Raw genomic sequence first — 14949 nt, forward strand, 5'->3', positions numbered from 1 at the left:
TTTTTTAAATCTGGTTTTGTCATTAAGGGGTTAATTGTTTATTTGCATAGCTGTGCAAAGTTACTAAGGCTTTATGATGCTACTGTAAAAATGTTGTTAAGTTTACTGTTTTTTTACACTGTTAAAGGCACAGTACCGTTTTATTTCTAAGTGTTATTTACTTTGATTACAGTGTTTTCCAAGTTTGCTTGTTACATTACTAGCCTGTTTAACATGTCTGACACCAAGGAAAATCCTTGTTCAATATGTTTGGAAGCCATTGTGGAACCCCCTTTTAGAATGTGTCCTAATTGTACTGATATGTCTATAAACTATAAAGAACATATATTGGAACTTAAAAATAGAGCAATAGATGATTCTAAGTCAGAAGTAAATGAGGGTTCGCCATCTAGCTCTCCCCAAGTGTCACAACCAGTAACGCCCGCACAAGTGACGCTAAGTACCTCTAGTGCGTCACATTCATTTACTTTACAAGACATGGCTTTATTGGTGTGAATCGTGGAGTAAGATTAGGATTCCTAGAATATTGTCTTTTCTCCAAGAAGGTTTGGAGAAGGGATTATCTGCTAGTTCTCTAAAAGGACAAATATCTGCTTTGTCTATTCTACTTCACAAACGTCTGGCAGATGTTCCAGACGTTCAAGCATATTTAGTCAGGCTTTGGTCAGAATCAAGCCTGTATTTAAACCTGTTGCTCCGCCATGGAGCCTAAACTTAGTTCTTAAAGTTCTTCAAGGGGTTCTGTTTGAACCTATGCATTCCATAGATATTAAGCTTCTATCTTGGAAAGTTTTGTTTTTAGTAGCTATCTCTTCGGCTCAAAGAGTTTCTTAGCTATCTGCTTTACAATGTGATTCACCTTACCTTGTTTTCCATGCAGATAAGGTGGTTTTACGTACCAAAGCTGGGTTTCTTCCTAAGGTTGTTTCTAATAAGAATATCAATCAAGAGATTGTGATTCCTTCTTTGTGTCCTAATCCTTCATCCAAGAAGGAACGTCTGTTACACAATCTTGATGTGGTTCGTGCTTTAAAGTTCTACTTACAAGCAACTAAAGATTTCCGTCAAACATCTTCTTTGTTTGTTGTTTATTCTGGTAAACGGAGAGGTCAAAGGGCTACCGCTACCTCTCTTTCCTTTTTGGCTGAAAAGCATCATCCGTTTGGTCTATGAGACTGCTGGCCAGCAGCCTCCTGAAAGAATTACTGCTTATTCTACTAGAGCTGTGGCTTCCACATGGGCTTTTAAAAATGAGGCTTCTGTTGAACAGATTTGTAAGGTGGCGACTTGGTCTTCGACTTGGTCTTTTTCCAAATTTTCCAAATTTGATACTTTTGCTTCTTCGGAGGCTATTTTTGGGAGAAAGGTTCTACAAGCAGTGGTGCCTTCCGTTTAAGGTACCTTTCTTGTCCCTCCCTTCATCCGTGTCCTAAAGCTTTGGTAATGGTATCCCACAAGTAAGGATGAATCCGTGGACTCGATACATCTTACAAGAGAAAACATAATTTATGCTTACCTGATAAATTTATTTCTCTTGTGATGTATCAAGTCCACGGCCCGCCCTGTTTTTTAAGACCGGCATATATATTTTTATTTTAAAACTTTGTCACCACTGCACCCTATAGTTTCTCCTTTTTCTTCCTAGCCTTCGGTCGAATGACTGGGGGGGTGGAGCTAAGGGGGGAGCTATATAGACAGCTCTGCTGTGGGTGCTCTCTTTGCCACTTCCTGTAGGGGAGGAGAATATCCCACAAGTAAGGATGAATCCGTGGACTCGATACATCACAAGAGAAATAAATTTATCAGGTAAGCATAAATTATGTTTTCTTTCCGGATATGTTGAGTCCACGGCCTCTACCTTTATTTTACAACAGTTATTTCTTCTGTTAAGTGTGATCAGTCCACGGGTCATCATTACTTCTGGGATATTACTCCTCCCCAACAGGAAGTGCAAGAGGATTCACCCAGCAGAGCTGCATATAGCTCCTCCCCTCTACTTCACTCCCAGTCATTCTCTTGCACCCAACGACTAGATAGGATGTGTGAGAGGACTATGGTGATTATACTTAGTTTTATATCTTCAATCAAAAGTTTGTTATTTTAAAATAGCACCGGAGTGTGTTATTATCTCTCTGGCAGAGTTTGAAGAAGAATCTACCAGAGTTTTTGTTATGATTTTAGCCGGAGTAGTTAAGATCATATTGCTGTTTCTCGGCCATCTGAGGAGAGGTAAACTTCAGATCAGGGGACAGCGGGCAGATGAATCTGCATAGAGGTATGTAGCAGTTTTTATTTTCTGACAATGGAATTGATGAGAAAATCCTGCCATACCGATATAATGTCATGTATGTATACTTTACACTTCAGTATTCTGGGGAATGGTACTTCACTAGAATTACACTGTAAGAAATACATAAAGCTGTTTAATAACTAGAGATTATGTTTAACGTTTTTGCTGGAATGTAAAATCGTTTTCATTTACTGAGGTACTGAGTGAATAAATGTTTGGGCACTATTTTTCCACTTGGCAGTTGCTTAATCTGTTTTTCTGACAGTTTCTGTTCTCCCTCACTGCTGTGTGTGAGGGGGAGGGGCAGTTTTTTTGGCGCTTTTACTGCATCAAATATGTCAGTCAGCAACTCATTGTATTCCCTGCATGATCCGGTTCATCTCTACAGAGCTCAGGGGTCTTCAAAACTTATTTTGAGGGAGGTAATTTCTCTCAGCAGAGCTGTGAGAATTATAGTTTGACTGAGATAAAAAACGTTTATTCTGTAATTTGTTTCCTGCTTTCAGAATTTGTTATCTTTGCTAATGGGATTAAACCTTTGCTAAAGTTGTGTTGTTTACAAGGATTGAGGCTATAACTGTTTCAATTTATTAATTTTCAACTGTCATAGATCTTCTGTGCTTCTTAAAGGCACAGTACGTTTTAATATTATTCTAATTGAATTGTATTTCCAAGTTGCAAGTTTATTTGCTAGTGTGTTAAACATGTCTGATTCAGAGGATGATACCTGTGTCATTTGTTGCAATGCCAAAGTGGAGCCCAATAGAAATTTATGTACTAACTGTATTGATGCTACTTTAAATAAAAGTCAATCTGTACAAATTGAACAAATTTCACCAAACAACGAGGGGAGAGTTATGCCGACTAACTCGCCTCACGTGTCAGTACCTACATCTCCCGCTCAGAGGGAGGTGCGTGATATTGTAGCGCCGAGTACATCTGGGCGGCCATTACAAATCACATTACAGGATATGGCTACTGTTATGACTGAGGTTTTGGCTAAATTACCAGAACTAAGAGGTAAGCGTGATCACTCTGGGGTGAGAACAGAGTGCGCTGATAATATTAGGGCCATGTCAGACACTGCGTCACAGGTGGCAGAACATGAGGACGGAGAACTTCATTCTGTGGGTGACGGTTCTGATCCAAACAGACTGGATTCAGATATTTCAAATTTTAAATTTAAACTGGAAAACCTCCGTGTATTACTAGGGGAGGTGTTAGCGGCTCTGAATGATTGTAACACAGTTGCAATACCAGAGAAAATGTGTAGGTTGGATAAATATTTTGCGGTACCGACGAGTACTGAGGTTTTTCCTATACCTAAGAGACTTACTGAAATTGTTACTAAGGAGTGGGATAGACCCGGTGTGCCGTTCTCACCCCCTCCGATATTTAGAAAAATGTTTCCAATAGACGCCACCACAAGGGAAACGGTCCCTAAGGTGGAGGGAGCAGTTTCTACCTTAGCTAAGCGTACCACTATCCCGGTGGAGGATAGCTGTGCTTTTTCAGATCCAATGGATAAAAAGTTAGAGGGTTACCTTAAGAAAATGTTTGTTCAACAAGGTTTTATATTGCAACCCCTTGCATGCATTGCGCCGATCACGGCTGCAGCGGCATTCTGGATTGAGTCTCTGGAAGAGAACATTGGTTCAGCTACTCTGGACGACATTACGGACAGGCTTAGAGTCCTTAAACTAGCTAATTCATTCATTTCGGAGGCCGTAGTACATCTTACTAAACTTACGGCGAAGAATTCAGGATTCGCCATTCAGGCACGCAGGGCGCTGTGGCTAAAATCCTGGTCAGCTGATGTTACTTCTAAGTCTAAATTGCTTAATATACCTTTCAAAGGGCAGACCTTATTCGGGCCCGGGTTGAAAGAGATTATCGCTGACATTACAGGAGGTAAAGGCCATGCCCTGCCTCAGGACAAAGCCAAAGCCAAGACTAGACAGTCTAATTTTCGTTCCTTTCGTAATTTCAAAGCAGGAGCAGCATCAACTTCCTCTGCACCAAAACAGGAAGGAGCTGTTGCTCGCTACAGACAAGGCTGGAAACCTAACCAGTCCTGGAACAAGGGCAAGCAGACTAGGAAACCTGCTGCTGCCCCTAAAACAGCATGAATTGAGGGCCCCCGATCCGGGATCGGATCTAGTGGGTGGCAGACTTTCTCTCTTCGCCCAGGCTTGGGCAAGAGATGTTCAGGATCCCTGGGCGCTAGAGATAATATCTCAGGGATACCTTCTGGACTTCAAATACTCTCCTCCAAGAGAGAGATTTCATCTGTCAAGATTGTCAACAATCCAGACAAAGAAAGAGGCGTTTCTACGCTGCGTACAAGAGCTCTTGTTAATGGGAGTAATCCATCCAGTTCCACGATCGGAACAGGGACAGGGGTTTTACTCAAATCTGTTTGTGGTTCCCAAAAAAGAGGGAACTTTCAGACCAATCCTGGACTTAAAGATCCTAAACAAATTCCTAAGAGTTCCATCGTTCAAGATGGAGACTATTCGGACAATTTTACCTATGATCCAAGAGGGTCAGTACATGACCACTGTAGATTTAAAAGATGCTTACCTTCACATACCGATTCACAAAGATCATTATCGGTACCTAAGGTTTGCCTTCCTAGACAGGCATTACCAGTTTGTGGCTCTTCCATTCGGATTGGCTACAGCTCCAAGAATTTTCACAAAGGTTCTGGGTGCTCTTCTGGCGGTACTAAGACCGCGGGGAATCTCGGTAGCTCCATACCTAGACGACATTCTGATACAAGCTTCAAGCTTTCAAACTGCCAAGTCTCATACAGAGTTAGTGCTGGCATTTCTAAGGTCACATGGATGGAAGGTGAACGAAAAGAAAAGTTCACTCGTTCCACTCACAAGAGTTCCCTTCCTGGGGACTCTTATAGATTCTGTAGAAATGAAGATTTACCTGACAGAGGACAGGCTAACAAGACTTCAAAGTGCTTGCCGCACCCTTCATTCCATTCAACACCCGTCAGTGGCTCAATGCATGGAGGTAATCGGCTTAATGGTAGCGGCAATGGACATAGTACCCTTTGCACGCTTACACCTCAGACCACTGCAACTGTGCATGCTAAGTCAGTGGAATGGGGATTACTCAGACTTATCCCCTTCTCTGAATCTGGATCAAGAGACCAGAAATTCTCTTCTATGGTGGCTTTCTCGGCCACATCTGTCCAGGGGGATGCCATTCAGCAGACCAGACTGGACAATTGTAACAACAGACGCCAGCCTTCTAGGTTGGGGTGCCGTCTGGAATTCTCTGAAGGCTCAGGGACAATGGAGTCAGGAGGAGAGTCTCCTGCCAATAAACATTCTGGAATTGAGAGCAGTTCTCAATGCCCTCCTGGCTTGGCCCCAGTTGACAACTCGGGGGTTCATCAGGTTTCAGTCGGACAACATCACGACTGTAGCTTACATCAACCATCAGGGAGGGACAAGAAGCTCCCTAGCTATGATGGAAGTACCAAAGATAATTCGCTGGGCAGAGTCTCACTCTTGCCACCTGTCAGCAATCCACATCCCGGGAGTGGAGAACTGGGAGGCGGATTTCTTAAGTCGTCAGACTTTTCATCCGGGGGAGTGGGAACTTCATCCGGAGGTCTTTGCCCAAATACTTCGACGTTGGGGCAAACCAGAGATAGATCTCATGGCGTCTCGACAGAACGCCAAGCTTCCTCGTTACGGGTCCAGATCCAGGGATCCAGGAGCAGTCCTGATAGATGCTCTGACAGCACCTTGGGACTTCAGGATGGCTTACGTGTTTCCACCCTTCCCGTTGCTTCCTCGATTGATTGCCAGAATCAAACAAGAGAGAGCATCAGTGATTCTAATAGCACCTGCGTGGCCACGCAGGACTTGGTATGCAGACCTGGTGGACATGTCATCCTGTCCACCTTGGTCTCTACCTCTGAAACAGGACCTTCTGATACAGGGTCCCTTCAAACATCAAAATCTAACTTCTCTGAAGCTGACTGCTTGGAAATTGAACGCTTGATTTTATCAAGACGTGGGTTTTCTGAGTCAGTTATTGATACCTTAATACAGGCTAGGAAACCTGTTACCAGAAAGATTTACCATAAGATATGGCGTAAATACCTATATTGGTGTGAATCCAAAGGTTACTCTTGGAGTAAGGTTAGGATTCCTAGGATATTGTCTTTTCTACAAGAAGGTTTAGAAAAGGGTTTATCTGCTAGTTCATTAAAGGGACAGATCTCAGCTCTGTCCATTCTGTTACACAAACGTCTGTCAGAAGTTCCTGACGTCCAGGCTTTTTGTCAGGCTTTGGCCAGGATTAAGCCTGTGTTTAAAACTGTTGCTCCACCATGGAGTTTAAACCTTGTTCTTAATGTTTTACAGGGCGTTCCGTTTGAACCCCTTCATTCCATTGATATAAAGTTGTTATCTTGGAAAGTTCTATTTTTAATGGCTATTTCCTCGGCTCGAAGAGTCTCTGAATTATCAGCCTTACATTGTGATTCTCCTTATTTGATTTTTCATTCGGATAAGGTAGTCCTGCGTACTAAACCTGGGTTCTTACCTAAGGTAGTTACTAACAGGAATATCAATCAAGAGATTGTTGTTCCTTCTTTATGCCCAAATCCTTCTTCAAAAAAGGAACGTCTACTGCACAACCTGGATGTAGTCCGTGCTCTAAAATTTTACTTACAGGCAACTAAGGAATTTCGACAAACGTCTTCTCTGTTTGTCATTTACTCTGGGCAGAGGAGAGGTCAAAAAGCTTCCGCTACCTCTCTTTCTTTTTGGCTTCGTAGCATAATTCGTTTAGCTTATGAGACTGCTGGACAGCAGCCTCCTGAAAGAATTACAGCTCATTCTACTAGAGCTGTGGCTTCCACTTGGGCCTTCAAGAATGAGGCCTCTGTTGAACAGATTTGCAAGGCTGCAACTTGGTCTTCGCTTCATACTTTTTCCAAATTTTACAAATTTGACACTTTTGCTTCATCGGAGGCTATTTTTGGGAGAAAGGTTCTTCAGGCAATGGTTCCTTCTGTATAAAGAGCCTGCCTATCCCTCCCGTCATCCATGTACTTTTGCTTTGGTATTGGTATCCCAGAAGTAATGATGACCCGTGGACTGATCACACTTAACAGAAGAAAACATAATTTATGCTTACCTGATAAATTCCTTTCTTCTGTAGTGTGATCAGTCCACGGCCCGCCCTGTTTTTAAGGCAGGTAAATATTTTTTAATTTATACTCCAGTCACCACTTCACCCTTGGCTTTTCCTTTCTCGTTGGTCCTTGGTCGAATGACTGGGAGTGACGTAGAGGGGAGGAGCTATATGCAGCTCTGCTGGGTGAATCCTCTTGCACTTCCTGTTGGGGAGGAGTAATATCCCAGAAGTAATGATGACCCGTGGACTGATCACACTACAGAAGAAAGGAATTTATCAGGTAAGCATAAATTATGTTTTTTTCCTAACACCTCAGGCACCTCTACACCATTGTGTTATCTCCTTTGGCTGAATGACTGGGGGTTATAGGTAAGGGAACTGACATTTAACAGCCTTGCTGTGGTGCTCTTTTTGACTCCTGCTGCTGGCCAGGAGTGATATTCCTACTAGTAATTGATGATGCCGTGGACTCACCATATCGGAAATAAATTAATCAGGTAAGCATAAATTATGTTTTTAACTCCTGCAATGGTTAAACACACATCAAAAGTCAGCTCCATATCAGCCCAAGCATTAATGGGACCTAGCCTAACACATATAAGGAGCCAATCACAAGAGACAAATGTGTGTTAACCACCAATCACCAGCTTGCTTCCAGTAGTGTAGTGCAGTGCTGCTGTATCTAAATCATGAAAATGTAGTTTTGACTTTAAAGGGTTAGTGTACTGAAAAAAATGTTTATGACGACGTTTTCTACCAGATGCAGGGTATAAAATGAAATTATTTTGTACAGTAAACCACAACCCAATAAAATTGTCTGAACCTAACACAGATAAATCAAGGGCTGTTTGTAAATAGTTTAATACATTTTAGAAAGTAAAATGGGTCATTGGAAACACATTAAAGGGAGAATGTTTTACAGTACACTGTCCATTTAATGTTTAACTGGTTACCCATTCGTTAAGATTGTCTTCATGTGCTTTAATAAACTTTTTTTTCTTTATCATTTTTATAGGAGTAGTGATGAAGTTCTAACTGCTGAAGACTGTGAAAATGTGTATCACCTTGTTTATTCAGCGCATCGTCCAGTAGCAGTTGCAGCAGGAGAGTTTCTTTATAAAAAGTAAGACATTTCAAATGGTGTACAACCTTTTCCGTTTGTGAGCATCCTGAATTGTATTTATATTTACCTTGACAGTGAACAAATACTATGAATCATTTTAATTGGCACACAAATATACACTTCTGTGGAGACAAACTTTATCAAGATATATTTTATTTAGCATGCATACTCACACCTAGAAACACAAAAATTTGACACTACATAGAGTGAAAGGAATTTGGTCAGTTGCTGGGAATAGAAACACTGCTACAAATCCGGTGTGGTTGAAATTAGATGAAAAAAAAAGATAAAGCATATGAAGCAACACACTGAAGTCTCCAGACCTTAAGTTGAACAACCATTGTTTAATTATTTGTGTTACACTGGCTAATATTTACATAAGATTGTTATTAATACTTTGCCTCAAATTAATTTTTCTCTTAATAGACTTTTTAGTTGTCGAGATCCTGAGGATGATGGAATTTTAAAAAGAAGAGGAAGACTTAGCCCAAATGCCAACCTTGTCAAGACCTTGGTGTTTTTCTTTCTGGAAAGTGAGGTAGATTTCACTCTGTAAAATCATACAGTTTTTACCATAATAAAGTAGTCACCAATCTTTATTGAGCACATTGGCAACTTGTAATTTATGAACAGATGTCGGCTGCCAGCTAATGTAGCATTACTTATTTGAGAATTTCTATAAACTGCTAATTTTTGTAAGCATATATCTCGGAATGTGTGCTGTACGAATAGTGTATTGACTTAACAGGATGATAGTTTTCATTGCTCATAGCCTCCACTAAGGGCGGCAGTCTTGACATGTGCAAATTTTTGCACTCATAGTCAATGGACAGGAGGGTGTCTGTTCTTTACAGAGAGCCATGCCCTGTTATTCCTATTTTCCTTCTTAATATGAGGAGAGTCCACGGCATCATTCCTTACTGTTGGGAATACTGAACCTGGCCACCAGGAGGAGGCAAAGACACCCCAGCCAAAGGCTTAAATACCTCCCCCACTTCCCTCATATCCCAGTCATTCTTTGCCTTTTGTCACAGAAGGTTGGCAGAGAAGTGTCAGAAGATTCAGAGTAGTTCCTTATGTGGGGTATCTACCCTATGAAATGGTACTGGAGTTTTAAGTAGTTTTGTCATCCTCTCAGTGAGAGCATTGATGAAAGTCTGGAGATGCAGGGAGAGTCATTCTGCAAACCCATCCAGACTCGTATTAACAGCTCCTAAACAATTGTTGTTGACGCGTTTCACTGCTTGCTTACATTACTCAAGTCCATGTCAGGAGCGATGCTACAAGACTGTCAAACTTGAGAGGCTGTGTTTCTATTCCACAGCATAGATTCCGGTAAGATCTTTTCATTTTTTTTTTATATATATATGATAACACCAGAAGACAGGGTCACAGTGTGGCTCCTTTTATCTGTATGGAATCAAGGGTTAATATCTCCTGAGGGGGATTATTGAATAGTGGGGATTAATCACATACATTTATTTGATTTCTCTTGTAAGGTGTATCCAGTCCACGGGTTCATCCATTACTTGTGGGATATTCTCCTTCCCAACAGGAAGTTGCAAAGAGGACACCCACAGCAGAGCTTTCTATTTGGCTCCTCCCCCAACCCCCACTTCCAGTCATTCTCTTTGCAAGCTCTCGACAAGTAGGAAGTATAAAGAAATATGTGGTGATTTAGTGTAGTTTTCATCTTCAATCAAGAGTTTGTTATTTTAAACGGTAACAGTGTTGTACTGTTTGCTCTCAGGCAGAAATTAGAAGAAGAATTCTGCCTGGAGGATAATGATCTTAGCGGATTGTAACTAAGGTCCATTGCTGTTCTCACACATAACTGAAGAGTATGGGAAAACTTCAGCTGGGGGAACGGCCTGCAGATTGCCTGCTTTGAGGTATGTTCAGTATAATTGTTTCTAGAGAGATGATAAAGTCTAGAAAATGCTGACAGAGCCTTTTTGGAAATGAGGTAAGCTAGATGCAGTGATTAAATAACGACTGGGATCAAGCTTGCAAGGTTGGGTAATACTCATGTTATTTGTTTCTGGTGATTAAGGTGATAAAAACGTTTTCTTTTTGCATCATGAAGTTCGTTTTTTGAGAGGGTTTAAACTTTGTTTTTGGGGTTTACTTGTCCACATGGCTTTTTCAGAAACTCCTAGGAGTGTTTCTTTAAGGCCCCTCTGACATCGAGTGTGGTGGGTGGGGCCTATTTTCGCGCCTCAGTTGCGCAGTTGTTTTCCTTCTAAGACATCAAGCTTCTCTAGAGGAGTCCTTCTGTATCTGACCACTAAAGAGGATTTCTTCCATTCCTGTTCGTCCCTAAGGGCAGGTAGGCGCCACAGCAGAGCTGTGGCGAGGCATTTAGCGGTTTTGTACCGGTGGTAGACGTTTTATCAATCCGGTTTGGGGGCCAAAGGGTTAATCGTCCATTTGCAAGTGGGTGCAATATTACCTTGGTCTCATATACACACTGTAAAAATTTTGAAGAGTTTACTACTTTTTTTTCACTGTTTTGGAGTTTAAGTGCTACTTTTCTTTCTCTTAAAGGTACAGTACCGGTTTGATGAAATTGCTGTTTTTTACTTTAATAAAGTGTTTTCCAAGCTTGCTTGTGTCTTTGCTAGTCTGTTAAACATGTCTGACATAGAATAATCTACCTGTTCAATATGTTTAGAAGCCATTGTGGAACCCCCTCTTAGAATGTGTACCACTTGTACTGAACTATCTATAAGTTACAAAGACCATATTGTGGCTTTAAAAAATATATCACCAGAGGATTCTCAGACTGTTAGAAGGGAGATTATGCCATCTAGCTCTCCCCATGGGTCAGAACCTGTAACACCCGCACAAATGACGCCAAATGCATCTAGCGCGTCTAATTCTTTTACTTTACGAGACATGGTGGCAGTTATGAGTTCTACTCTCACAGAGGTGTTCTCTAAACTGCCAGGGTTACAAGGAAAGCGAGACAGCTCTGGGGCTAGAACAGATTCAGAGCTTTCTGATGCTTTAGTAGATATGTCCGATATGCCCTCACAATGTTCCGAAGTTGGCGCAAGGGATTTGATATCTGAGGGTGACATTTCAGATTCAGGGAAGTTATTACTTCAGCCCGACTCTGACATGACAACATTTAAATTTAAGCTTGAACACCTCCGTTTATTGCTTAGGGAGGTCTTAACGACTCTGGATGATTGTGACCCCATTGTGGTACCAGAGAAGTTGTGTAAAATGGACAAATACTTTGCAGTGCCTGTTTACACTGATATTTTCCCAGTCCCTAAAAGGTTTTCGGAAATTATAACTAAGGAATGGGATAGGCCAGGTATACCGTTCTCTCCCCCTCCTGTGTTTAAAAAGATGTTCCCCATAGCTGACGCCATGCGGGACTCGTGGCAAACGGTCCCCAAGGTGGAGGGAGCTATTTCTACTTTAGCTAAGCGTACAACTATTCCGATTGAAGACAGTTGTGCTTTCAAAGATCCTATGGATAAAAAATTGGAGGATCAGGGTTTTCTTCTCCAGCCTCTCGCATGCATTGCTCCAGTTACGGCTGCAGCAGCATTTTGGTTCGAGTCTCTAGAAGAGGCTCTACAAGTGGAGACTCCGTGGGATGAGATTTTAGACAGGATTAAAGCTCTTAAACTTGCTAATTCCTTTATTTCAGACGCCGTGTTTCAGTTAACTAAACTTGCGGCTAAAAATTCAGGTTTTGCCATCATGGCGCATAGGGCGCTATGGCTTAAGTACTGGTCAGCAGATGTTTCATCAAAGTCTAAGCTTCTTAACATCCCCTTCAAAGGAAAGACCCTATTCGGGCCTGATCTGAAGGAGATAATTTCTGATATTACTGGGGGAAAAGGTCACGCCCCTCCCCAGGATAAGTCTAATAAGTTAAGGACCACCTTGTTCACAAGTCTTGAAAAAGTCCGCAGAAGCCGGGCGAAACGCGTAGACGGCACAAGGCAGCAGTCACTAACAGCACCGCTACAAAGAGAAGGTGATTAGAAAAAACGCTTACCTTTGAGACGATCGGTAACGGAGCTTGTATACCTGAGAAGGCGAACAACAAGGAGCCGCAACAACCATCACAAAATTAAGAATCTGGGACTGTGTGTGATCTAAGAGGTGCCTGTTTTTATTTGAACTTTTGTAATTGCAATATGTATGTAAGCGCAAAGTGGAATCATTAAAACTTTTACTGTGAGTCGTGGCTGCGCTCTCTCTTCTTTTGTTTTTGCAGTAAGTTAAGGACCAGACAGACTAATTTTCGCTCCTTTTGAAACTTCAGGAGTGGCGCGGCTTCCGCTTCCCTTAGTACAAAACAAGAGGGAAATTTCGCCCAGTCCAAGCCAGTCTGGAGACCTAACCAGGCTTGGAACAAGGGGAAACAGGCTAAAAAGCCAGCTACTGTCTCTAAGACAGCATGAAGGAGTAGCCCCCTATCCGAGACGTTCAGGATCCCTGGGCAGTGGAGATCGTTTCCCAGGGATATCTTCTCGAATTCAAAGGTTCATCACTAAAGGGGAGATTTCATCTCTCACAACTATCTGCAAACCATATAAAGAGAGAGGCATTCTTACATTGCGTTCAAGACCTACTGGTTATGGGAGTGTTCCACCCAGTTCCAAGGGAGGAACAGGGGCAGGGTTTCTATTCAAACCTATTTATAGTTCCCAAAAAAAGAGGGAACTTTCAGACCAATCTTGGATCTCAAGATCCTAAACAAATTCCTCAGGGTCCCATCCTTCAAGATGGAGACAATCCGAACCTATGATCCAGGAGGGTCAATATATGACTACCGTGGCCTTAAAGGATGCTTATCTGCACATTCCGATTCTCATAAATCATCAGTTCCTCAGGTTCGCCTTCCTAGACAGGCATTACCAGTTTGTGGCTCTTCCCTTCGAGTTAGCCACGGCGCCAAGAATCTTTACAAAGGTTCTAGGGTTCCTACTGGCGGTCCTAAGGCCGCGTTGCATAGCAGTGGCTCCTTACCTAGACGACATCTTGATCCAGGCGTCGGCTCTTCAAATCGCCCCAAAAGTCCCATATGGACATTGTTCTGGCCATTCTAAGGTCTCACGGGTGGAAGGTGAACAGAGAAAAGAGTTATCTCTCCCCTCTCACAAGAGTTTCTTTCCTAGGGACTCTGATAGATTCAGTAGAAATGAACATTTTTCTGACAGAGGTCAGGATATCAAAGCTTCTAACTTCCTGCCGTGCTCTTCATACCATTTCTCAGCCGTCGGTGGCTCAGTGTATGGAAGTAATCGACCTAATGGTAGCGGCAATGAACATAGTTCCGTTTGCCGGCCTTCATCTCAGACCACTGCAACTTTGCATGCTCAATCAGTGGAATGGGGACTACACAGATTTGTCTCCTCTGCTAAATCTGGATCAAGAGACCAGGGATTCTCTTCTCTGGTGGTTATCTCGGGTCCATCTGTCCAGGGGAATGAGCTTCCGCAGGCCAGAGTGGGCTATAGTGACAACAGATGCCAGCCTTCTGGGCTGGGGCGCAGTCTGGAACTCCCTGAAAGCTCAGGGTTCGTGGGCTCAGGAGGAAGCCCTCCTTCCGATAAACATTCTGGAACTAGCTGCGGTCAGGTTCATCAGATTTCAGTCGGACAACATCACGACTGTAGCCTATATCAACCATCAGGGGGGAACAAGGAGTCCCCTGGCAATGTTGGAGGTTTCCAAGATAATTCTATGGGCAGAGGCTCACTCTTGCCATCTCTGAGCTATCCATATCCCAGGAGTAGAGAACTGGGAGGCGGATTTTCTAAGTCGGCAGACTTTTCTCCCGGGGGAATGGGAGCTTCACCCGGAGATATTTGCCCAACTGATTCATCTATGGGGCAGACCGGAGGTGGATCTGATGGCGTCCCGTCAGAATGCCAAGCTTCCTTGTTACGGGTCCAGGTCAAGGGATCCTCGGGCAGCACTAGTAGATGCCCTAGCAGCTCCCTGGTCCTTCAGCCTGGCTTATGTGTTTCCACCGTTTCCTCTTCTCCCGCGTCTGATTGCCAGAATCAAGCAGGAGAAAGCCTCAGTGATTTTAATTGCTCCTGCATGGCCTCGCAGGACTTGGTATGCAGATCTGGTGGACATGTCATCCTGCCCACCATTGGCTCTGCCATTGAGGCAGGACCTTCTAATCCAGGGTCCATTCAAACACTCAAATCTAACTTCTCAACGCCTGACTTCGTGGAGATTGAACGCTTGATCTTATCAAAGCGTGGTTTTTCTGAGTCTGTTATTGATACCTTGATCCAGGCTAGGATGCCTGTCACCAGGAAGATCTATCACAAGATATGGTGTAAATATCTTCATTGGTGTAATTCCAAGGGTTTCTCAT

The 14949-nt window shown here is 42.8% G+C and overlaps 1 protein-coding gene across 1 annotated transcript in view; it reads left to right on the forward strand.

Annotated features, from left to right (window-relative positions):
* STAG2 (stromal antigen 2) overlaps positions 1–14949 on the forward strand; it is an 848979-nt gene that overhangs the window by 419031 nt on the left and 414999 nt on the right. Inside the window, exons 14-15 of the mRNA XM_053699120.1 lie at positions 8478–8585; positions 9012–9123. Coding sequence (XP_053555095.1) covers positions 8478–8585; positions 9012–9123 — 220 coding nt within the window. The remainder of the gene's footprint in view (positions 1–8477; positions 8586–9011; positions 9124–14949) is intronic.

The sequence above is a fragment of the Bombina bombina genome, chromosome 1 (genome assembly GCF_027579735.1).
Source record: "Bombina bombina isolate aBomBom1 chromosome 1, aBomBom1.pri, whole genome shotgun sequence".
NCBI lineage: Eukaryota > Metazoa > Chordata > Amphibia > Anura > Bombinatoridae > Bombina > Bombina bombina.